Below are 22,876 nucleotides of genomic sequence, written 5' to 3' on the forward strand. Positions count from 1 at the left end.
ACTCTTTGCCTAAAAGCTTTCACACATTTGTGGGGAGACTAAAGAATCTCTTGAGGGCCACTGAGGCAGCCGCACTGAGAGGAAAATTTGGAAGGTCGATTGGCAGGTGAAATACAGGGCTGGGAACGATCCTAGACACAAAAGGCATGCAAGCTTTTTGCCAGTGGAGAAGGGAAGGACAAGTCCCTTTGGGACTGGGAAGCAATGCCCTCCTCTAGGTATGGCAAAACCTCTACCTGGTCGAGGAGGGCTGGAACCACAGCCCATGTGACACACACGTCACTGCGCATACTCACAGGTGTTATCACGCACACCTCTGACGCTTGGGATTGCCTGGTGGATTTGACACCACAGAGGTTGTGTTTAGGCGGCAACGGAAGGTAGATACTATTTTCATTTGCTTTCTGATTCTCCACCAGGCTCTCTGCTGTTCTCAGCAAGTATAAGTGTGAATAGGTATGAATGAGTGAGTGTGAGGGGAAGCCAGTGGGCTATGGGCGGGTTGGGGCAGCGCGATCTGTGGTCCCGGAGGAGGAAGGTCCTCATTCTTACCGTCACAGGCGTCACAGCTACCATGACCCTTGTCGCTGTGGCGGAGCTGGGACAAGGGAGGATGGTGGGCTGCAAGGGGAGGGGCTTCAGTGAAGATAGGGTGAGTCTTGGTGGTGTTATTGGAGGTATCTGGGTCTTGGGGCACAAGGAACTGCCGACAGACGACAGACTCGAGAGTCCTCAGCGGGGCCCCGGTGGGGGGGCATGGAATCCAGCCCACCAGGCGCACGCGGGATGCAGTGCGCATGCCCAGTGCCACACGCCTGCCCGTCGGCCAGCAGCGTTGGGGGTGCATAACGTTCCGGGCGCCGAGCTGTACGCGTCGCGTGTTAAATCGTCTGGGTTGTTTCTTGTTGGCTGAGACTGAGCTGGTAGGTCCGTCGATCAGTTCTTCCACGAGTCTAACTGTGAGTGTAAGGAGGGAGCCAGCGGGCTTTGGAGGGTCGTGTTGGCACGATCTGTGGCCCCCGAGGTGCAGGGTCCTTGGACTCCTAGTCCACACAGGCGTCACTGCCGCCACGACCGTTGTCGTTGTGGTGGGCCCAGAACGAGGGAGGAGGGTGGGCTACGAGGTGAGGGGCTCTGAGGAAGACGGGGCGAGTTTGGGGATGTTATTGGAGGTATCTGTGTCCCTGGGGCACAAGGAACTGAGACAGAGGACAGAGTCGAGAGTCCTCAGTGGGGCCCTGGTGGGGGGCGGGGAATCCTCCCGCCAGGCGCACGCGGGATGCAGTGCGCATGCCCGGTGTCAGGCGCCTTCCCGTCGGCTATCAGCATTGGGGGTGCATAACATTCCGGGCACCGAGCTGCGCGTCGCGTGTTAAATCGTCTGGGAACTTTCTTGTTGGCTGAGACTGAGTCGGTAGGATCATAGATCTTTGCTTCCAGTAGTGTAACTGTAAGTGTGAGGAGGCAGCCAGCAGGGTTCTGAGGGCTGGTAGCAATTTCACCTGTGGCCCCCGAGGAGGAGGGGGCCACGAGGTCCTAGTCGTTTTCACAGGCATCGCAGCTGCAAACAGCCTTGTTGTGGCGGGGCCAGGACAAGGGAGGAGGGTGGGCTGCGAGGTGAGGGGCTCTGAGGAAGATGGGGTGAGTCTTGGGGGTGTTATTGGAGGTATCTGGGTCTTGGGGCACAAGGAACTTCCGACAGAGGACAGAGTCGAGAGTCCTTAGTGGGGCCCGGGTGGGGGACGGGGAATCTGCCCGCCAGGCATACGTGGGATGCAGTGCGCATGCCTAGTGCCACGCGCCATCCCGACGGCCATCAGCGTTGGGGGTGCGTAACGTTCCGGGCGCCGAGCTGTGCACTTAGCGTGTTAAATCGTCTGGGTTGTTTCTTGTTGGCTGAGACTGAGCTGGTAGGTCCGTCGATCAGTCCTTCCACGAGTCTAACTGTGAGTGTGAGATGGGAGCCAGCGGGCTTTGGAGGGTCGTGGTGGCACGATCTGCGGCCCCCGAGGTGCAGGGTCCTTGGACCCCTAATCCACACAGGCATCGCTGCCGCCACGACCCTTGTCGTTGTGGTGGGCCCAGAACGAGGGAAGAGGGTGGGCTACGAGGTGAGGGGCTCTGAGGAAGACGGGGCGAGTCTTGGGGGTGTTATTGGAGGTATCTGGGTCCCTGGTGCCGAAGGAACTGAGACAGAGGACAGAGTCAAGAGTCCTCAGTGGGGCCCGGGTGAGGGGCGGGGAATCCTCCCGCCAGGCACACGCGGGATGCGCTGCGCATGCCCAGTGCCACGCGCCTTCCAGTCGGCCGTCGGCGTCGGGGGTGCATAACGTTCCGGGCGCCGAGCTGCCCGTAGCGTGTTATATCGTCTGGGTTCTTTGTTGTTGGCTGAGCCTGAGTCGGTAGGATTGTAGATCGTTGCTTCCAGTAGTGTAACTGTGAGTGTGAGGAGGGAGCCAGCAGTGTTCAGAGGGGTCGTAGTGATGTGACCTGTGGCCCCTGAGAAGGAGAGTCCACGAGGTCTTAGTCCTCACAGGCATTGCAGCCGCCCGTGACCCTTGTCCTCCTGGCGTCAGCCAAGCGAGGAGGGGAGGGATTCTGAGGAAGATGGCGTGAATCTTGGGGGTGTTATTGGAGGTATCTGGGTCCTTGGGCTACAAGAAACTGCCAACAGAGGACAGACTCGAGCGTCTTCAGTGGGGCTCTGGTGAGGGGGTGGTGAATCCAGCCCGCCAAGGCACACATGGGACGTAATGCGCATGCCCAGTGCCAGGCACTTTCCTGTTGGCCATCAGCGTCAGGGTGCCTAAAGTTTCAGGCGCTGAGCCTCTTGGGTAGCGTTTACCGTCTGGGTTCTTTCATGTTTGCTGCGACTGAGTCGCGTAGGTCCGTAGATCAGTTCTTCCACTTGTGTAACTGTGAGTGAGTGTGAGGAGGGAGCCAGCGTGCTTCAGTGGGTCAGTGCGGCGTGGTTTCTGGCCTCTGAGGCTGAACGTTCTCGAGGTCGTCCTCCTCCTCACAGGTGGGGTAGCCACCATGACCCTTGTTGTTGTGGCGGGGCCAGGATGAGACCGGATGGTGGGCCATGAAGGGGAGAGCATCAGAGGAAGATGGGGAGAGTGTTCGGGGCGTTATTGGAGGTATCTGCGTGCTGGGAGTACCAGGAACTGCCGACAGAGCACAGAATTGGGAGTCCTCAGAGCTGGATGTGGCTGTATATTAGAAATCTCTTCATACTGGAGATTGTGAAACTAAATCTCTGTAGGAAATCATACGTTTTTTATCAAGTAGTTGAAAATTCCTTCTCCCCGAATTGGCTCTGAGAGAAAGGGGTTTGCAGACAGCCTCATTTGCTGTGATTGGAAAACAGGCAGTTATTAATTCAAGACTTAGTCTCACCAAATGTAAAAAAAGAGTTGTTTTTTTTTTGTTTTTTTACAATCAGTAGCTCGCTGTGGAAGTAGTCCAGAATAATTATTCCTTTTTATTACATTCACCAGGTCACACTTTTCTGCTTTCAGGTTGAAATATGAGTGCTCGAGTGAGATCAAGATCCAGAGGAAGGCGAAGTGTTCGTGAGTCTTCCAATCCGGTTGAACCTGTGGTTGTGAGTGCTTTAACATCTGACTTCTATTGTTGGAAATTAATTTTTCTGAAAAAGAAATCAGAAAAGTTGTTGAACTAATATAGATCTGTTGTATCCAGGATATCCTTGCTGAAAATGGGTGAAAAATGAATCCCATGAAAGAGACATTGAGCAAAGAGACCTATATTCTGGGCTTGGCTGGATATGTATATTGATAAGAGCCTGGAAGTCACCCCTGTGGCTTCCCTGTTGTGCTTATTTAACAACACACAGCCCAGAAAGGGTTAAAATGGTTTCCAGAATTATTGGTCCTTGCTGATGTGTTCTTTCTTAGAGGATTTTCTATATAAAAAGAATAAGTTTAAAAGTACTTACAGAGAAGAGTATAGGACAAACTGCTTCAGATTTGTGGTTAGTTACCTCCAATAGTACGTATATGTGAGCCTTCTATTGCCATAGTGTTAGTAACAACACTTTTTATTTGCACTTCCCCTCCCCCAAGGCCCAGCAACCAGGTGGCAAAAAATCTCAACAAAAGAAACCACCAGCTGAGAATCCGGATATTGAACCTGGACAAGAGAGAGAAGAAGAAGCATCTGCGGTTCAAGGTGAAGGGGGGGTGGAGGGACATTTTGTATATCATCTATAATGTTATACTAGTAACAAGGATAAATGAAGGGTTCCCTCAAAATTGGCTGGAAATCTATTTGGTAAGGGAAAGGTATAGTTTGCAGCTAAATGCAGTCCCTCTCTGTGATGTTTTTCCTCTTTTAGCGTTTTACCCATTCCGTATTTTAAATTATTTGGCATGCTTGGAAAAAGCCATTCTTGCCAAGGCTCCATATTAGCAAATCAAAAGAAACAACATTAAATTTAGACAAAATTGTACACTATTTCACTGGTTAAACTTGGTCTTCTTGGAATGTTGTTTTCTGGGCTTCTTAAGTCATTGCATCAGAAGTTTAAGTAAATCTAGATATATTTTGGTTAGCACTTAGATTTAATTTTTTTTTAAATTTCATAATATAGAGAAACAGAAGTGTGAAATCTTTTCCTAGTTGCTCTTAAAGTCTTCAATATTTTTGTTTTTCTGAACCATAATTTAGTTGTCACATTCTTTTTTTTAAACTTTTTACTTAAAAGATTTAAAACTTACAGAAAAGTTATAAGAAAGTACAGTGTACTCATGTATCCTCTTTACCTTGATTCACCAGTTGCTAACATTTTGCCACATATCACCCTCTCTTTAGGTATTAATACACACATTATTATTGCTAAACCATTTGAGAGTAAATTTCAAATGTAGCTCTTTACTCTCTAATTCAGTATGTATCTCCTAAAAACAAGGATATTCTCTTACATAATCCTGGTACAATGATCAAATTCAGGAAATTTGACAATGAGAATATAATAATAATCTAAAATTTAGACAGTTGACTTAGTAATATCTAGTTTTGTTAGTTGGCCTATTAATACCCTTTGTAGCATTATTTTTTCATGATCCAGGATCCAATCCAAGACCACCCATTGCATTTAGTTGTCATTTCTCTTTGGACTCCTTTAACCTGGAAGTGTTCCTCAGTCTTTGTTTGTCTTTCATGATTCACATTTTTTGGAGTCCAAACCAGCTGTTTCTTAAAATGTTCTTCAGTTTGGGTTTGTCTCATCTTACTATCTTAAGGCTTTTTTCAGTGGCAGGTAATGTGCTAGATGCTGAGGATATAAATATAAATGAGAGAATAATTTCTGTCTTGAGCTCACAATCTTGTCAAATTCATATAAACAAATAGCTGATGTAATGAGAAGTGCAATAATAGAAATGTGTATAGGTTACAAAGGTGACAGCTAAGTTGTCTTAAACAGTTTAGAAAAAGAAACTTCATAGAGGAGGTAATACATGAGAAACACAACTTCTCCATTTTCTAGCAGAAAAATCTAATGCTCATTGCATTGTTATGCATCACATTTATTAAATATTAAATTTCAGAGCTATGTTTAATAACATTAATTTGTGGTTTACTGCTTACATTAATAACTCTCTTTATTTATAGAAGAACTTGAAGTGGAAGATGATAGCCAGGTATTGGACGTGGAAAAGCCTGAGGGCAAGGATGGAGATGGCCTTGATGAGAAAGGGAAGACTCCACCTAATCCTAGTACCTGCTAAAATTCCAGAAACAGGTATGTTATCCATTATGAGTGCAAGTCATGGAGTTGCTCTTTTCTACAATATTATTACACTTTTTTAACAGATTGCACAAAGATTATTTGAAAGGTAGTTCAGACACCAAATGCTTGATTCAAAGACAGTGTCAGGGAGAAAATTAAGTCAGAGTCATGTTGTTGAATTGTAAAACATGAAAGTATTATTACTTTGGAGTAGAAGTCCTTTAAAACCCAAAGTAAGTGATGAAATACTTTTTAAAGTATATAAATTATTTAACGTACTTCAGTATAACTGGATATCTAAACAACACAATAGTATAGATTTTTTTTAATTGTCAGAACTGTTTCTCAAAAATCACTTTATCTTTTAGACATCAAAACATCATATAGATCTCTATGTTTTGGCTTTCCTAGGTTGGTTTGTTGGGTTTTTTAAAATTGTAAGCCAGGCTGAGAAATAGTATTTTCCCTCACATTTTAATGTATCTGTGATGGTAGTGGCTTAAAACTAGTGACTTTTTCAAAGCAGGATACTCCTGACAAGAGTTAAAGGGAGTGTTGTGACTGCTTACAGCAGGACAGCAGGTGCAAATGGAACAGGTGGCCTCCCTACTATAAATAGACCATATGTAAAGGTTGACCTAGATCATTGAAATATTTTTTTGTTAAAAAAGAGACAAAACAACTGGAATGCTGTTCTTTGCCCTCTCTTTAGTTAAACAGTTCCAAGTACGACATTATTTTAGCTAATATATATCATTAGAAGACTGTTTCAAGGCAATGCATTTGAATAACACTGGGTTTGGTTTGCTTGCTTGTTTTACTTCTTGAAGTTTTTGCTTGGTTGATTTTAACTGAAATCACTGGCAGTTTTTGCACTCTACTTAAAATTATCTTTTTTTTCCTGAGGAAGATTTGCCCTGGGCTAACATCTGTGCTAGTCTTCCTCTATTTTGTATGTAGGTCGCCACCACAGCATGGCTGCCATGGAGTGGTGTAGGTCCATACCCAGGAACTGAACCTGGGCCGCTGAAGCAGAGTGCGCCGAACTTAACCACTAGGTCGTGGGGCTGACCCCAAAATTATCTTTAAATAGGCTCATGGGATTTAATATGTTCTGGGCTTGAGAAATCTATGTTTCGTCTTACCACGACAAAAGAGTGATACATTTAAAAAATTAGTGTTCATATGCCTGAAAACGTACATTAGCGTGGAAGTTAGGGTTAGAGTTCTGGTTTTAGTTTCTTCTTATAAAAACAAAACTGTAGTGTCCTTGGTGAACCTTTATATCGTCTAAATAAAGTTCTGCTAAGTGATGTACCCAACTGTTATGTTTATGTTTTAGATGGTGGACAAGTAACAAGTTAAAAAGAAGACAAGCTGAAGCCTCACATGCTGTTAGTTATATTGATAATTTGGCTTGTTAAATTCTCTCAATAAAGTTTTACAGTTTTCTCAGAAGAGGTCATGCACATGTTTTGATAAATCTATTCCTTGGAGATTGATATTATTGTAAATAGTATCTTAAAAAACTCGTCATATTCTGTTTAGAGCTGGTCTATAGAAGTGCTGTTTATTTTCGTATAATGATTTTGTGTCTGGCAACTTCACTAAACTTATTCTAATAGTTTATCTCTACATCCTTTTGGATTTTCTACATACACAATAGGTACCATATGCAAATAATGACAGTTTGTTTCTTCCTTTGGAGTCTTTCTGCTGTTTATTTCTTGTCCTTACCTTATGACACTGGCCAGATACTTTTAGTACAATGTTAAATAGAAGTGATGATACTAGACATCCTTGTCACCTTCCTTATCTCAAAGGGAAAACTTTGAACATTTCAATAGAATAGGTTTTTTATTAGATCTCTTCTATTAGATTAAGAAATTTCCTTTTTATTCCTAGTTTGCTGACCTTTTTATTCTTAGTTTGCTCACCTTTTTATTCCTAGTTTGCTCAGAATACTTACCATGAATATTTGTTGAATTTTATCAAACACTTGTTCTGTATCTATTGAGGTGATCTTATGATGTTTCTCCTTTAATCTGTTAATGTGGCATTCCTAAAATAAACCCAATTTAAGGCATGATATATCGTCCTTTCTATGTATTATTGGATTCCTTTTCCTAATGTTCTATTTAGGAGTTTTGCATCTTTGTTCATGAGTGAGATTGGCCCATAATTTATGTACTATCTTGAGCTTTGATATCAAGGTTATTCTGGCTTCATAAAATGAGTTGAGATATATATCCTCTTTTTCTCTTTTCTGGTAGAGTTCATATAACATTGTTACTATTTCTTAAATGTTTGATAAAATTTGTCAGTGAAGCCTTCGAAGCTTGGAGTTCTCTTTTTAGGAAAATTTTAAATTAATGATTCAATACCTTCTATTCTTCAGCCAGTTTGGGTAAGTTTTATTTTTATAGGACTTTGGCCATGTTATCTAAATTTTCATTGCACAAAGTTGTCCATAGTATCTGTCTGCAGGATCTGTAGTGATACTGTCGTTTTCATTCTTAGTACTGATAATTTGTGCGTTCTCTCTTGCATTTTTAATCAGTCTCACCAGAGGTTTACCAATTTTATTAGTCTTTTTAAAATAAACCAACTTTTGGCTATGCTGATCCTATTCTATTTTTGTTTTATATTTCATTAATTTCCTCTCTCACCATTATTTCTTTTTTTTCTACTTTCTCTGTAATTTTCTGTTCTTTTTCTAACTGCTTGAGATAGATGTTTAGTTAATTAATTTTCAGCCTTTTCCTTATGTACTTTTAAATTATAACATTCTATACAGGGCTTTAGCTTCATTTCACAAGTTTTGATATATAGTATTTTTGTTATTCAACTGAAAATATTTTCTGATTTCTTTGAACTACGGATTACTTTTAAGTGTATTTCTTAACTTTCAAACATATGAACACTTTTTAGCTGTCTTTTTGTTATGGAGCACAAATAACTGATGTAGCTATGTGTAAAAGACACAGCCAAAACTTAAGAATTCAGAAAAGTTGAAAGTAAAAAAATGGATATAGATATTCTGCACAAAATAGATAAATAGGCTTTAAGATAAACAAGCATTACTAGGAATAAGGGATACTTCATGCAGAAAAGTTCAGTTCATCAGGAAAATTTAACAATTTTAATGAACCTAGTAGCATCGCTTCAAAATGTAATGGAAAAATTTGCAGAACCACAAGGAGAAATCAGTAAGGATATGTAAGATTTGCACATCATGATTAACAAATTTTACCTAATGGAAATATAGAGAACTCTATTCAACAACTGAATGCACAGTCTTTTCAGTGCAATTATTTAATCAGAATATACAATATATTTCAGTTTTTTGAAATTTTTTGAGATGTATTTTATGGCCCTGCATGTGGTCAATTTTTGTGAAAATTCAATATGTGCTTGAAAAGAATGTGTATTTGTTGTTGAACGTGAATGATGCACTCTGTCTAACTTCGTATTCCTGTCCTGCACTAATACCTCACAAGATTTTAGTGCTATCGTCCCCTTTCCCTGACAAGCCAAGTACCCTTAGGCAATGGCTCAGGTCCTTAGGCAACGCCTCAGCATCTGCTTCGCCTATTGGAAACTAGTTCATTCTTGCCATGCCACACAGTGGTAGTAGAACATGTCCCTATGCTGTGGTTTCTTTTCTCCAAGCTGTCACAGGCTGCTCTACAAGCCTTTGTCTTTGAAACTTCTCCAGGCAAAAACCAGACACCAATCTCCAGGGGATACCCTTCAAACTTGGTCACTACCACACTCCGTTCTGGTTGCAGCACTAGAATGGGTCTCGATTTTCTACAGCTCAGTGAGCATACAGCCGGTGAGATGCCAGTCTTCCCTTCTTAAACATATTCCAAACGTCTTTTCAGTGGCTCTCTTAGATTCCAGTTAAATTGGTTTCAAATGGGATGGGTAACATACCCTCCCCTCCAACTCAGTAAGGAGGATTTATTTCACACCAGCCCCAACTAAGTTGAGAACTCACAACTCGCAGGTATTTTATTTTCAACAAACTCCTCTTTAAGGAGTTTTCAAATTTCTACTATCTTTATGTAGACTGGTTAGGCTAGCAAAGTGAGGGGATGTATTAGCCCCTTCTCTTTAAAATGTGGGGTTAACTTAATTCCTATTGTCCTGTTGTCAGTAGGCATTTGGATGTAATGAATTTAGGAGAGAGGTATAAATTTGAAATTCATTAAGGATATAGATGGCATTTGAAGCCTTGGGTCCACAGGAACTCACCTAGGGAGAGATTGTATAGAGGAGAGCCACGGGCAGAGCCCTGGAGCGCTCTACAAAAGAAAAATCCTATAAAAGATTGAGAAGAAGGACCACCAGAGAGGTAGGAAGAAACTAGGCGAGTGTATATTAAGAAAATCTAAAAGAAGTAAAGTGTTGAAAGAAATAATAGGCAGTCAGCAATTTAAATGCCGGTGGGAAGTCATGCAAGAAGGGTATAGGAAATTGGCTGTTAGTTTTGCATGATGTATGTCACCAGAGGCCTTATTAAGAGCCATTTAAATGGGGGTTATGGAGAGGAAAGCCTGATGGAAGAGGATTAAGGTGAGAATGGGAGCTGAGCAAGTGGAGATGGTGATCATAGAAAAGTATTTCGAGGAGTTTTGATGTGAAGAAGAAGGAAATGGAAATTTAGCTAGGAGGAGGGCATGAGGTCAAGGGGGGGATTATTTTTTGATTGAGTGATACTAAGGCATGTTTGTGTGCTGGTGAGAATGGTCCATTAGAGGATGGAAGACATTGATAAGGCCATAGGGATGGTATCCGAGCACAAGTAGAGGGGTTGGCCTTTGATAGGAGCAGGGACACCTTTCCACAGTTAATGTGGGAAGGCTAATATTGGAGGGCTCTGCTAATATTGGAGGGTTCCGGGAGAAATTTCTGTCTCTGAGTAGAGGAATGGGTACGATTAGAAAGCAGATAGAAGAACTTCTACTTTTCCGTTTACATATATATATATATACGTATATATATATATACGTATATATATATACACACATATATTTTATATATTTCCATGATTTTTGAATTTTGACCATAACTATATCTGCTTTTCTAAAATAATAAAGATGTTATTAAAAAGTATTTTAAAGAGAAGCTTGTGGTTGGTTACTTTGCAGCCATCTTGTGTTCAGAAGTGCGTGTAAGCTCCTATTAGAAGCAGCAGCTGCCATTTGAGTCCCCTCCTTGGCCAGGGTGCAGCCAGGCCTGAAGAACAGACATAGGGACATTCTGTCATGGTCACATTAAGAACCTTAGAGGCTCTAAGCTTCAAAAAGATTGTGGAGTGCCATCCTTCCCACTTGCCGTATGTATTTCATGATAAAAATCGATAGTCAAGTTTTTATATTTTTCCCATAATGTTGATTTTGCTGTTTCTTTGAATATCAAATTCAAGTATCAAATGTTTCTAACGATCTCTTTCTCATTGCCGGGGACCCCTTCCCTGCTGTTGACCTAAGCATTTGCTTAGTAAGCCTTTAGGGTAACCTAGCACTGATTCCAGTCCTTCCTTTAGACTTTTATTCCTCCTAGTCCATCACCTGGTACTGGATTGCAGTAGATGCAAGGAAATCTAGTATGACCTGGACACGATGCTCAGTTTCCACATTTGTCACCTGGAGGCAAGAGAGAGATACTAGATAGATGGGAAGGGCCTTTTTAATTAGGTGCCTCATGACAGCAGGGAACAAATTTGAGTTGTTTCATTGCAGGCCACAAAGATCAGGGATTTACTGGAAGGATGCTTAAATTTTGCAGAATTGAAGCAAGAGTTGGCTTAGGAAGGGGAGACACCAGGGCAGCTCTAAGGACCTCAGCTAGATGGGAATCAGGCATCCTGTCCTCCGTAAGGGTTCCTTATTCCTGACAACCAACTCCTGTTGCTAACCTCAGGAGGCCTAGGCACCCCCCTCCCCGGAGGAAGGGAATAGGTGGATGGGTGATGGCAGCTGCTAACCAAGGAGAACTCTGCTAGGGTATAATCAGGCAGCACAGCCCCACAAGCCGGGCAGTGTGTACTGGGCCAAGGCCAGCCATCCCCAGGACTCAGGGACCAGACTCTTCCTAGAACACACTCTCCCTGATACTCGAGCACTGGCTGGCTGCTGCTTCTGAGCCAGGTCCTGAAGCCTGCCCTGGGCCGCACTCCCTGGGACCAGCACCTGTGGCTGCTCCCCGACATCCCCCAGTGTGCCCAAGGCCTGAGCCACTTGCTCCTCGTGGGCCCTGTGGTGCTGCTGCCACTGCCAGCAGCTCTCAGCACAGGAGCTTCCAGAGGCCCTCAGACCCATGCCCATCCATCCCCTCCACTGTCAGCTCCACAACTGCAGCTGCTTCCCTCCCACTCCCACCTGCTGCCCGACCTGGGACTCTGCTAGGGCCTGAGGGTCTTGGAGGCAGTGTCCTGTAGTTCAGGCCGCTCTCTCAGCCGTAGGGGAGGTGCCAGCTATAGGCAGGCATGGCCTTGTAGTGTCTTGTCCCTCCTGCTGTCCCCAGGCTGCTCAGCGTCTGCTGGGCCAGAAGGCTGGCTGCCAAACCCTCAACCCACCCGCGGCCTTGGGAGCCGGAGCAGGAGGCGAGGAGCAGGCACAGACTGTGCAAAGCACCGATAAGATGGGCAAAGGGACGTGTCTTTTCAGGCCCAGTGGCCTTGGGAGTTCTGCTCCTCCGGATCTGGGGTCCAGGCCTGCCCCAGAATGGAGCTGGGGCTTCATCCTTATCTGGCAGGGCAGAACCTGGAGTGGGAGGGGAGCCTGGGACACGGCTAGGGGCAGGCTCAGCCATGGAGATGATGGCCTATCACAGCTTCTGACCGCACTCCTCAGGACCCAGCCTCTGAGTGGACATTTCACAGCCCCAGAGGAGTTTCTGGACTAGCCTACCCCTCCGTCCCGGGACCCGCAGTGCTGGGGGAAGCCTCATGGATGAAGGGAAGGATGGGGGAGGAATATCAGGGTTGTACAACGGGATGCAATGCCTGTACTCCAGGAGTACTGCGTGGGGTACATGGTAATCTTTCCCCAGAGGCCTTTGCTGGAGTGCAGTGGACAGGGCCCTGAATGAGAGAAGAACTGAGTTGGCTCTTGGTTCTACTTCTTAAAAGCTTGTGCCTACGTGTAATATATAGATGATCCTCTTGGAGTCTCAGCTTTGTTGCCTGTAAAATGGAGATAATTCCTACCTCACAGGGATTCCACACAGATTACATGAATTAAAAAATGGCAGCGTGCAAAGCAAAGGGCTAGGACTGTTCTAAAGGATCTGTGAATGTTGGCTGTATCAAAATCTGAATTTTCTCTAAGACCAGTGCTAGAGGCCAGAATACACCAGAGGTGAGGGCCAGCCACTTGAGAACCATCCACAGGCCCTGTCACATAATTATTTCATACCCTGTCACATCTCCCCACCCCCTGCAGCCTGTCAACTCGCTCTCCAACACTCATGTCACCTGGGGCTCCAGTGCACCAGACCACACTACTTTCTCTCTAGTGAGTGCAGCCAGTGTCATACCCAAGGCCTATAAATGAGGCCCTCAGGCAAGAGCCATCCCAGCCTGCATCTGATGCCCAAGATGAAATGCTAAGCAGAGAAGCATGCTGTAGAACAGTGTGTGGGATATGCTCCTGTGTGTGTGTGTGTGTGAAGGAAATATGTATAAAATATGCTTACATATTTTCTATGAATATGGAAGAGTACACAATTTTCATTTCTATGAAAATTTGTGGTCCGGTACACAAGAAACTGTTAACAGTGGTTATCACTAAGCAGTGGACCTGGGATGATGGGCAGGGCGGAAAGGAGACTTCTTTTATTTTTAACAGCCATTTAAATATTTAAATATTTTTATTTGGGTCAGGAGAGAGAAACAAGTGAGGAGACAACTGTCTCCTGTCATTTAAATATTTTTAGCGTGAGTGTGTGTTAATTTTATAATAAAGAAAACTTTAAACCAAAAGGTATAGATGATAAAGTGATATGTATGTATAGATGATAGAAAATGGGTATAGATAAATGACATAAATAGATAAGAGATGAGCTAGAGTTAGGCAGGCAGACACACAGATTCTGTCTCTCTCGGAGCCTCAGTTTCCTCACATATGAAATGGTACCTATTTCATAGGATTATTGTGAGGATTAAATGACTTAATGCATTGGAGCCCTTTGAACAGTTCCCGGCACACAGTAAGTGCTCAATAAACGTTCTCTTTAGTGTAGTACTGGTGCGGAGGAAGACAGGCTGGCTTGATGTGAAAATCTCTTTCGCCATCTTGTGGTCAGTGTATGCCATGCAGGAACATCAGTGCAATAAGAAGCATGTTTTCAACCCTCTTTATAGGTGAGCCTATGAGTTCAGGCCTTAGTGAAGTGGTGGACCTATGACTTATTGAAAAATAATTTAAATAAATAACTTTATAAATAGGTAGCTAGATGAGACTTAGAATCCTCTACTCTTTAGTCATCTTTGCTCCCGTATCTGGATCCCCAGCCCTGACAGTGTCAAGGAAAAAGAGCACATTGACTGGTTCTTGTTTGTTTTCAAGTCTCTCTTTATTCATCAGACTTCTTTGTTTCGAGCAACAGAACCCATTCTAGCTTCTTTCAGCAGAAAAGGGATTTTTTTTTTTAATGGCTACTAGGTAGAGCTCAAAGTAATCTCCAAAAGGTGAGAGAATCTGGTTTGGGGGCTAGGTAGCCAGAAGTTGGTGCAATCCCACCTCTTCTGGGGACAGGCACTGCTGAGGCTGAACCCAGCACCGTGCCATTAGGACCTCTACTACAGCTGCACGTGAAAACTCGGTATCTCTCTGCCACGCTCTAACATTTTCACCAGGCACGGATTTCCGTGGACAGTTGTCTCCTCACTTGTTTCTCTCTCCTGACCCAAAGTCTTGATGGGGAACATCAACATCTGATTGGTGGAGCCTAGGGCTCACACCTCTCTTCTAGGCTGAGTTCTGGTTTCCACCTTAGGGAGGCAGGACTCGTAACTTGGGGATTCTGCAAATTTAGAAAGGCTATTCAGAAGATGCTGGGCAGGGCAGAGGGTGATGCTCTGTCCCTAGGGAGAGGATTTTGAACATGTGTGCTTCAGAATCTCATGTCCCTTCTTGTCTCACAGTAGATTGTAGATATAGTCCAGGCACTACTGGAAATCTAGGTCTGTCTGATTATGTGGTCAGAGTCCATACTGATTATCCAGGGGGCAGACCATGGCGATACCAGATGGGAGAGCTCTTTTAGGCTGGGCACTCCATGGCCACAGGAACCGTGTCTGTCTGGTTTACCACTGTATTCCCCATCAGCTAGGTCGGTGCCTCAATACATGAAGGAAGGAATGATGGAATGAACGAACAAATTAAGCTGGCCACTTTCCTTGTGTAGTTGTAAATATTCACTGACACTTAGGGCCCCTACTCTCAGGAGAAGCCTAAGAGATGCTGCTTTGGGGATGTCTTGTTAAATAAGATCAAAAGAGAGGTAGCACCACTCTTACCAAACTACAACTTCATGTAGGGTTTCTGACTCCTCTCCAGGAGGGTTCTGCCTGAACAAACACATTCAGTGTCTCCATTCAGAGCGAAAGGACAATCAAATGTGTGCCACCAGATTTTACTGTCCAACCAGATACTTTCTAGAAAAAGTTCTGTGCTCAGGAAATATTTCCAGGAGGAATGCATGCAATATTCTGACAGTGGAATTGCTCAAGATTGCTGGATCTGAAGGTCTATTGGAATTGAACTTTTACATCTAGCGGTAGGCTCAGCCAGCAGCTTCAGCATTTGCTTTACCCATCACTGAGTGGCAAGTTCCCATCTTTGGCAGAGATTGTTGATAGGCACAGGCCACCAGAGGGAGCAGGTGTGCCTCTGCTGTGGTGGATCATAGCACTTCCTGTTTGGACAGTCCCGTCCGTGTCCGTCCGTCCGTGTCCCCCCCCCCCCCCCCCCCCCCCCCCCCGCCCTCTTGCCTTGGAAAGCACCACTGTTGCTGAGCAACAGGGAAGCCAGTCGTGCAGGGCCCCATGCCTCTACCAATCACCAACGATAAGTGAGACATGGAATGTAAAAGCCTGCCTTCATATCACATATACTGTAGCACTTTGGAACTTACTGGCCACTCAAAATGTGGCCTGTCATCCCTCGTTATTTCAGGGGTCCCCAAGACCACCTGCACATTCAGTGAATTTTATAGAAGGACTCAAGGGACTCAGTATATAATTGTACTCACGGCTAAGGTTTATTACAGCAACAGGATATACAATAAGATGATCAAGGAAAAAAAGACACCGATGGGGTCTGGAGGAATCACAGGCTTCCTTATGCTCTCTCCCTCCTGTGAGAGGGCACACCAAGCACACTCTTCCCCAGGAATGAAAACGCAAATATGTGGGCAATGTTTTTGCCCAAGGAGGCTCACTCAGTGCCCAAACGTTTTTTTTGTTTTTTTTTTTTAATTGAGGGATGGTCACTAGGCATCCTCTGCTTAGCATGTACCAAAATGCCAGATTCTCGAAAGTAGGTGTTCAGGTGTATAAACAGATTAGACACAGTGAACCACTCTTATCAATTAGGGAACAAGTCAAGTTCTGTTATTAGTTTCTATTGCTGCTGTGACAAATTATCACAAAGTTAGAGGCTTAAACTATACAAATTGATTATCTTACAGTCCTGTAGGTCAGAAGTCCAGCACAGGTCTCACCAGGATAAAATCTAGGTGTCAGCAAGGCTGCATTCCCTTCTGGAGGCTCCAGGGGAGGATCCATTTCCTGCTCACCCAGGTTGTTAGCAGAAGTAAGTTCATAGGTCCCTGTTTTCTTGCAGGCTATAAACTGAGGGTCGTTCCCAGCTTCTAGAGGCCATCACATTCTTTGGCTTGTGGCCCCTTCCTCCATCTTCAAAGCTAGAGTAGTGAGTCGAATCCTTCTCAAGTCACATCTTTCTGGCCCCTCTTCCATCACCTCATCTCTCTGACCACAACTGAGAAAGGTTCTCCACTTTTGAGGACTTAGGTGATTAGTTTAGGCTCACCCAGATAATCCGGGATAACCTCCCCATCTCAAAGTCCTTAACCTTAATCACAGCTGCAAAATCCCTTTTGCCATGTAAAGTTACATATTTATAGGTTCCAGGGATTAGGATGTGGACATCTTTAGGCAGCCAGTATTCTGCCTACAAGTGCCAAGTTCCCAGATGCCAGCCAAGGGCCAACCTCGAAAGCAGGCCTTTCTAAAGATAACAGTCTCGGTCTGCTGTATTAACTATTTTCTGCACACTCATGCATCTCTAAAGGAAGGTAACATCATGAGTGAGAGGTTACACCACCTTCCAATAGCATGTGGCCCCTCTTGTTCTTGTAGTGTCTTGGACTTCGTAGACAACTGGACCCAGAGCCCAGCCCACAAAGAGGCCTTCATGCTCCAGACACAAACCTTGGGGCTGTGCAGGGCTGTCTCCTACCCGCTTTCAACTCTGATAGGAGCCAAGGTCAAAGAAACTGTTTAGGCCTTGGTGATTATTAGCATTGGGCTTGGCAGAAAATAGATTCATGTTTAAATTATTAGCTATGTACCAAGAGGAAGTTATTTATTCCCTCTGATTCTCATTTCTTCATCTACTTATAGTTCTAACGCCACTATCTTATAGATTTAAATGAGAGACTGCACATGACGCATGTGTAAGACAGTATCTTCCAGATCATAATGGCTAGTGTGCTAGGAGATGGAACATCTAATGGGAGCAAAAACAAGATTAAAATCTCCTATTTCCACATGGAGCTTCCTCTTGGGGGAGAAATAAGAGGCAGAGGCTCACTTTTAGGATCTACCTTGGTCTTTTTTGCCTCTTAAACCCTTATCTCTTTATTGACAAACTTCTTTCTTTCTTTCTTTCTGTGAAAGTGTGACATTGTGAATTATTAACCTTTGTTTTTCACCCCCAGCTCCAGCTTGCCCTTGTACTCCTGGCCCTGCCTCAGACATGGCAGGTCCAAGGTTTCTACCCCAGGGTAGAGTTATTTTAGCAGAAATGCAAATAGAATCAAAGAGCCCAAGATCAGCTTTTGAGTTTCAGAAGAGACTTCAGAAAATGTACACAGAGAAAGTAGGACTGAAAGAAAGGCTTTTTGAATTGTAGGGTCTTAGGTCTTTTGAATACCAAGAGATAAGGACTTGGCCTGTCTACAGGCATAGAAGAATATATGGCCTGTCCAAAGGACTTCCAGCCATCCAATACTAGATCAAGATCCCACAGACTGAAGGGAAGGCTGAGAGGGAGGCAGAGAGATACTGATGACATTCAAGGCCAGGGGAACCCCATTTCAGACTCCATTGAAGCCTTAAGGAGAAGCCTTCCGCCCCCCACAACCCCCTGTCCCTCTCTCCCCACACACTGGATTTGGGTTCCCTCTCATTTCATATGGTGTGACCTGGAGAATCAGAAAGGACACTCAATTAGCTTTTAGTCTGGGCCTGAGGATTGAGAGAGGAAAAGAGTCTGTGGTGTTCATAGAAGCTCCAGCACCAACTATCAGGGTAGAAGGGGTTTGCAGCCAAAGGCCTGTATTATTAAAGACTAGAGTTTGCCTGGTGTGGGTCTTCAGCAAACCACTTTAGGTCCTCTGAGAAAAAAGACACTGCCCTACTGGCTTGGTAGTCACTATCAGGTGAAGACCCCATTCCTCCCATTACCAGAACAGACACGAGGTTTCCTGACAGCAAGGTGACAATGTTCAGGTCACAACAGGTGAACAAAATGGCCCAATGCACCCAGACAGAGACAGAATCACTTGCTCTGGGGTCAGTTGTTCACTGAGACATGTCACATTCCCCCATTTCTGGTGGATGCATGCCTGGCCAGGCAGTGAGCAAAGGATGATGTCAGGATGGAATTTTGAGGGACCAAAATTAGGGAAAATTGAGATTATTAACAACTCAGTGATGTCCAGTCCTTTCTGGCTGCAACTACTAACACTCCATGGCTTCTAGCTTAACAAACCTCTGAATTTGGGGGAGGCTTCGTGTATTCACTGAAGAAAAGAAATTAAAAATGCCCTGAGAGTACTGTGTATCACGATTAAAAACAAATGAATAGTGTTCCTCTACCTGGGGTTCCATGGATGTACATCAGGGGAACCATAGTCACACTGAATTACAGGCAAACTATAGCATACGAGTTGATTTTTGTGCATTTTTTTGCTGTAGATGTGATCAGATTCTCAGAGGGTTCCAAGACTTATGATATTTTTGCAGGAGGGTGGCCTGGATCTGTGTTTATTATCTGTGCACCCTGTGAAAACTCATTTACAATCCCCACGTCATGCTTCTCCTGCCTATGGAGTAGGAAAAACAATACTGAGCACACAGAGTTATTGTGAGGAATTAACTAGAAGGTGCTTTGTAAATTAATTGATTTTTAAATGAGGGGTATTCATGTGTTAGCCCTCCTTACCACCCCCAAATGAATAGCTCTATTAAATAAAGGTGATCAGTTGAGATTTTGGATGTCAGAGATACACATTTTTCAAAAATGTGTGTGTACACAGTTTATATGTGACATAATGGTGTGTTTAATCCTATATTTTTTTCAAGGCATTGTTTTCATAGATTATTTCGTATTGTGTGCCTTAAAAATAATGATGATGATGAAGATAATTCCTTGTACTTGCATAGCCGGCAGTCTTCTCATTTATCTCATCAGTTGTTGACAAAGCCCTCCTCTTACTCTTGTAAATGAAATGAGGCTGTTGCTGGGTCCACAGCGTTTGGTTGCCATGGTTTGAGTTCATTTCATAAGCTGTTGCTTGGCAATCCCACGCGTCAGCTGGCTCTTTTTTCCTCAGCCCTCTCACCACACACTGTCTCAAGTATAATGAGACTGAGGCTGGGTAAAGGAGGGTGCTGGTCCCCAAACACTTTCTGTCTTCCCCCACAGCTCTTTTACTGTGATGGGTGATAAATGTGGTGAGAGCAGAGCAATGAGGTGGTTACGAACATGGGATTTAGAGTCACGCAGATCTGGGTTCAAATTCTGGCTCGGGATCTGGCTCAGTGTGTCCTTTAGCTATTCACTTAGAAGGCTAAGTCTCAGTGTCCCCATGTGTAAAGTGGGGGATGATAATACCCAGCTCCTAGGGTGGTTTTAAGGATTGAGGGAGAAAATCCATTTAAAGCGCCTGCACACAGTAACTGTTCAGTAGCTGTGACCTATTCTAATAAGGGGGATGGGAGGTGGAACCATATCTCTCCTTGTTGTGCAGTAAAATGGTCTGATGTAGCAGTAAGTGTGGATTTAATTTGTACAGCTATGTCCCACTTACCTTTATACATAGAAGGAGTGGGTCCACTGCAAATCCACGGAGTAAACAGGAATTTATAAATAATCAGGACCAAGAAAAAGAACGGGGTATTAGTACCAAAAGAAATACAAGTAGGGATGCAGCAGACAGAAAATCTCAATAGCAGATGTGCACTCCAGGTAGTAGGTGAGTAGATGCTATGCATTTGAAGGGGCTTACATGGGGGAGACCTGTCTCCTCCCTAGACAAACACACCCACAGGCAGTGTTGTGCTGGTAAAACAGCTCTCAAGGGGAGAAAAACCCTGATTTATACCATTTGCCTAGTTCCATGGTGTAAATACTCCTACTATAGTGGATTTCAAGCTACCAACATGATGTCTTTGAAAGGAATGTGGAGTTGGAAAGAGATGCCCACAATCTACTCTCAGGAGCCCACAATCCACTCTCAGGAGCCCATCTCTAGCACAGAACTAATCCCATCCCTAGGGGCAGCTTTATTGGTTTTTTCTCATTGGTGGACATGTTTTTATAACAGTTTAGGGAGGTCAGTTCTCAAGACTGCTCTTCTGGCCTTCAGTTTTCCCAGACTGGAAGGATATAACTGAGGAAATCTTTATTGTGCAGTCACATCCCACACCTTTATAGGCTGGCTCCTGTGCCCTTTCTGCCTCAGGACCAGGACTCCATGACATTTGCAGGATCCAGAGGAGACTTGGGAGCTAGGTGAATGTCCTATTTGAGGCAGTGTCTTCTTTCAAAGTTATCTTTTATCTTTTTTTACATAACTTAACTCAATCATGATGCCCTCGTCATAGTCTTTCATATTCTTAGTCAGTTTTACAATGTATATGACCTTAGTATTTTTATATTAGTCACCAACCTGTCTGAAAATTAATCACTTTTAAATTAATCTGTGCCACCGTACAACTTCACCTAATAGAGCTTCAGTATAGTTGTCTGACTCGGACAGCTGGAGTAGACAAACAACTGTGGGGGTTTGAATTCCCTCATGGACTGATCGGTTTCAAGTGTCAGTCAGTGATTTTCATTCACAAGAGTAGGCACATTGACCAGCTTTTGGTAAAAATACGTTGTATGTGTTTTACATTTTATTTGGTCCATAATTTGTATTTCCTCCCCACTCAGTATCTCACAATGTCCAGTTGAAGGGCTTCTGCAGTTACAGTGTCCCAAACGATAGTTTTCCCCCCTGCAAATCAGCTAAAAAATACCAAGATGTTTATGTTGTACAGGCAGGCAGAAGAGAAACTTAGATATAATACCCCATAACTTTCTAAGGAAGGTAGGCCCTATTAATGGAAGGTTCTTGTTTGGGGCGGGGGGGCTAGGTACAAAGTCATCAAACTCAGTATAATTAATGGCCTGTCAGAGATCTGAGGGGCATTTTCAGTAGTGGGTGGAGTGTACAAGTTTGGAGGGAGAAACTAGAAGAGACTTAAATTTCCCTGAAAGAATAAGAGGAGAGATCAGGAGGATCTGGATAAGATCCCTGAGGGAGAAAATGAAGCCAGGGAAAATGGAAGGCTGTTTGGGAGATGGTGCAGGTGGCAGGGAGGAGGGGGAATCTGATCACTGAAGACTGAAAAGAAAGATTTGGGATAAGAAATAATGTCTAGTGGGCACTTTCTAGTTACATTCTGTGGGGGCAACCCCCTAACACATCCCCCCCTAGGAAATCTTCATTTAATTCTACAATGCTCACTGTTTGACGGGAATGGATTCTCTATGGTGATTATGAATACAATTTGGTTTCAAGATTTAGATATGGAGAAAAACAGAGCCTGTGGGTCAGGGAACAAGACATGTGGCTTATATACACTCTTGTGATCTTTGCATGACAAGACCTAGTGTTTGCCACTCACTGGTTAGGCTGAGGTGGAAGCTATTTACTGTGCCTAACTGGAGGACCATAGGCTGGAGAGGCATAGGGAGGACTGGGATGGAGTCCCTTGGAATGCGAGCCTACAGGCTCCTGGAACTCCTTCTGGAGTTGATCACCCAGAAGTGGGCCTGGGCTTCATGTTCCCCAAAGATGCTGCCCAGGAGGGACAGAACCCTGCTGGGGATAGTCTTGCCAGATTTGGAAGAGCAGCTTATCAACCAGAATAAGCATACATTCTGTCTAAAAAAAACCCCACAAAGAGTCAACAATTATTTCATTACAAATGTTTTTCAGATATTTGAATAATTTGTATACCAAGAAGGACCTTAGGGACTTGTAATAATTTTTTTGTGTGTGAGGAAGATTAGCCCTGAGCTAACATCCATGCCAATCCTCCTCTTTTTGCTGAGGAAGACTGGCCTTGGGCTAACATCTGTGCCTATCTTCCTCCACTTTATATGGGATGCGGCCTCATTATGGCCTGACAAGTGATGCATCAGTGCGCGCCCGGGATCCCAACGTGGGCCGCCAGCAGCGGAGCGCGCGCACTTAACCGCTACACCACAGGGCTGGCCCCTTAATAATTTTTACCTTTCAGCTTGTGCCCAATTATTTAAATGTTGGTGAAGAGTGAGGGTGCTACTTTTTATGCACTATGAAAAAGTCTTAAAATTTTTCAGGTCCACTTTTACATTTCAGGCCAATTTTCAGATTCCATGAGGGTTTATTTCTAATTTATTTTCAGGAAGTTTTGCCTCACTGCTTTTTTATAAAATTTAAAATTTTATCTCCAGCTATGATTTATTTAGAAGCTAATTGTTTGAAAAGAAATAAGGAGGGTGTGACTGAGATGGCTTGGTGGCTAAGATTCTTGCTGTCTTTCCA

General features: G+C 44.0%; 1 protein-coding gene across 5 annotated transcripts; it reads left to right on the forward strand.

The window, feature by feature from the left end:
• Positions 1–1,842: 1,842 nt before the first annotated feature.
• On the forward strand, positions 1,843–7,837 carry PAGE4 (PAGE family member 4). 5 transcript variants are annotated; one of them, XR_009217488.1, is made up of 5 exons: positions 1,843–1,910; positions 3,522–3,607; positions 4,089–4,194; positions 5,638–5,767; positions 7,098–7,837. XR_009217488.1 is itself a non-coding variant. In XM_058535863.1 (4 exons), the coding sequence occupies exons 1-3, from the start codon at positions 3,530–3,532 to the stop codon at positions 5,751–5,753; spliced, it is 300 nt and encodes a 99-aa protein (XP_058391846.1). In that variant the 5' UTR covers positions 3,522–3,529; the 3' UTR covers positions 5,754–5,767; positions 7,098–7,837. The 5 variants fall into 5 exon arrangements, 1 of the variants encoding a protein (XP_058391846.1); XR_009217489.1 differs by having other exon boundaries at positions 1,886–1,946; XR_009217490.1 differs by lacking the exon at positions 1,843–1,910 and adding an exon at positions 2,331–2,402.
• Positions 7,838–22,876: the final 15,039 nt, after the last annotated feature.

Source organism: Diceros bicornis, chromosome X (assembly GCF_020826845.1).
Source record: "Diceros bicornis minor isolate mBicDic1 chromosome X, mDicBic1.mat.cur, whole genome shotgun sequence".
Lineage (NCBI taxonomy): Eukaryota > Metazoa > Chordata > Mammalia > Perissodactyla > Rhinocerotidae > Diceros > Diceros bicornis.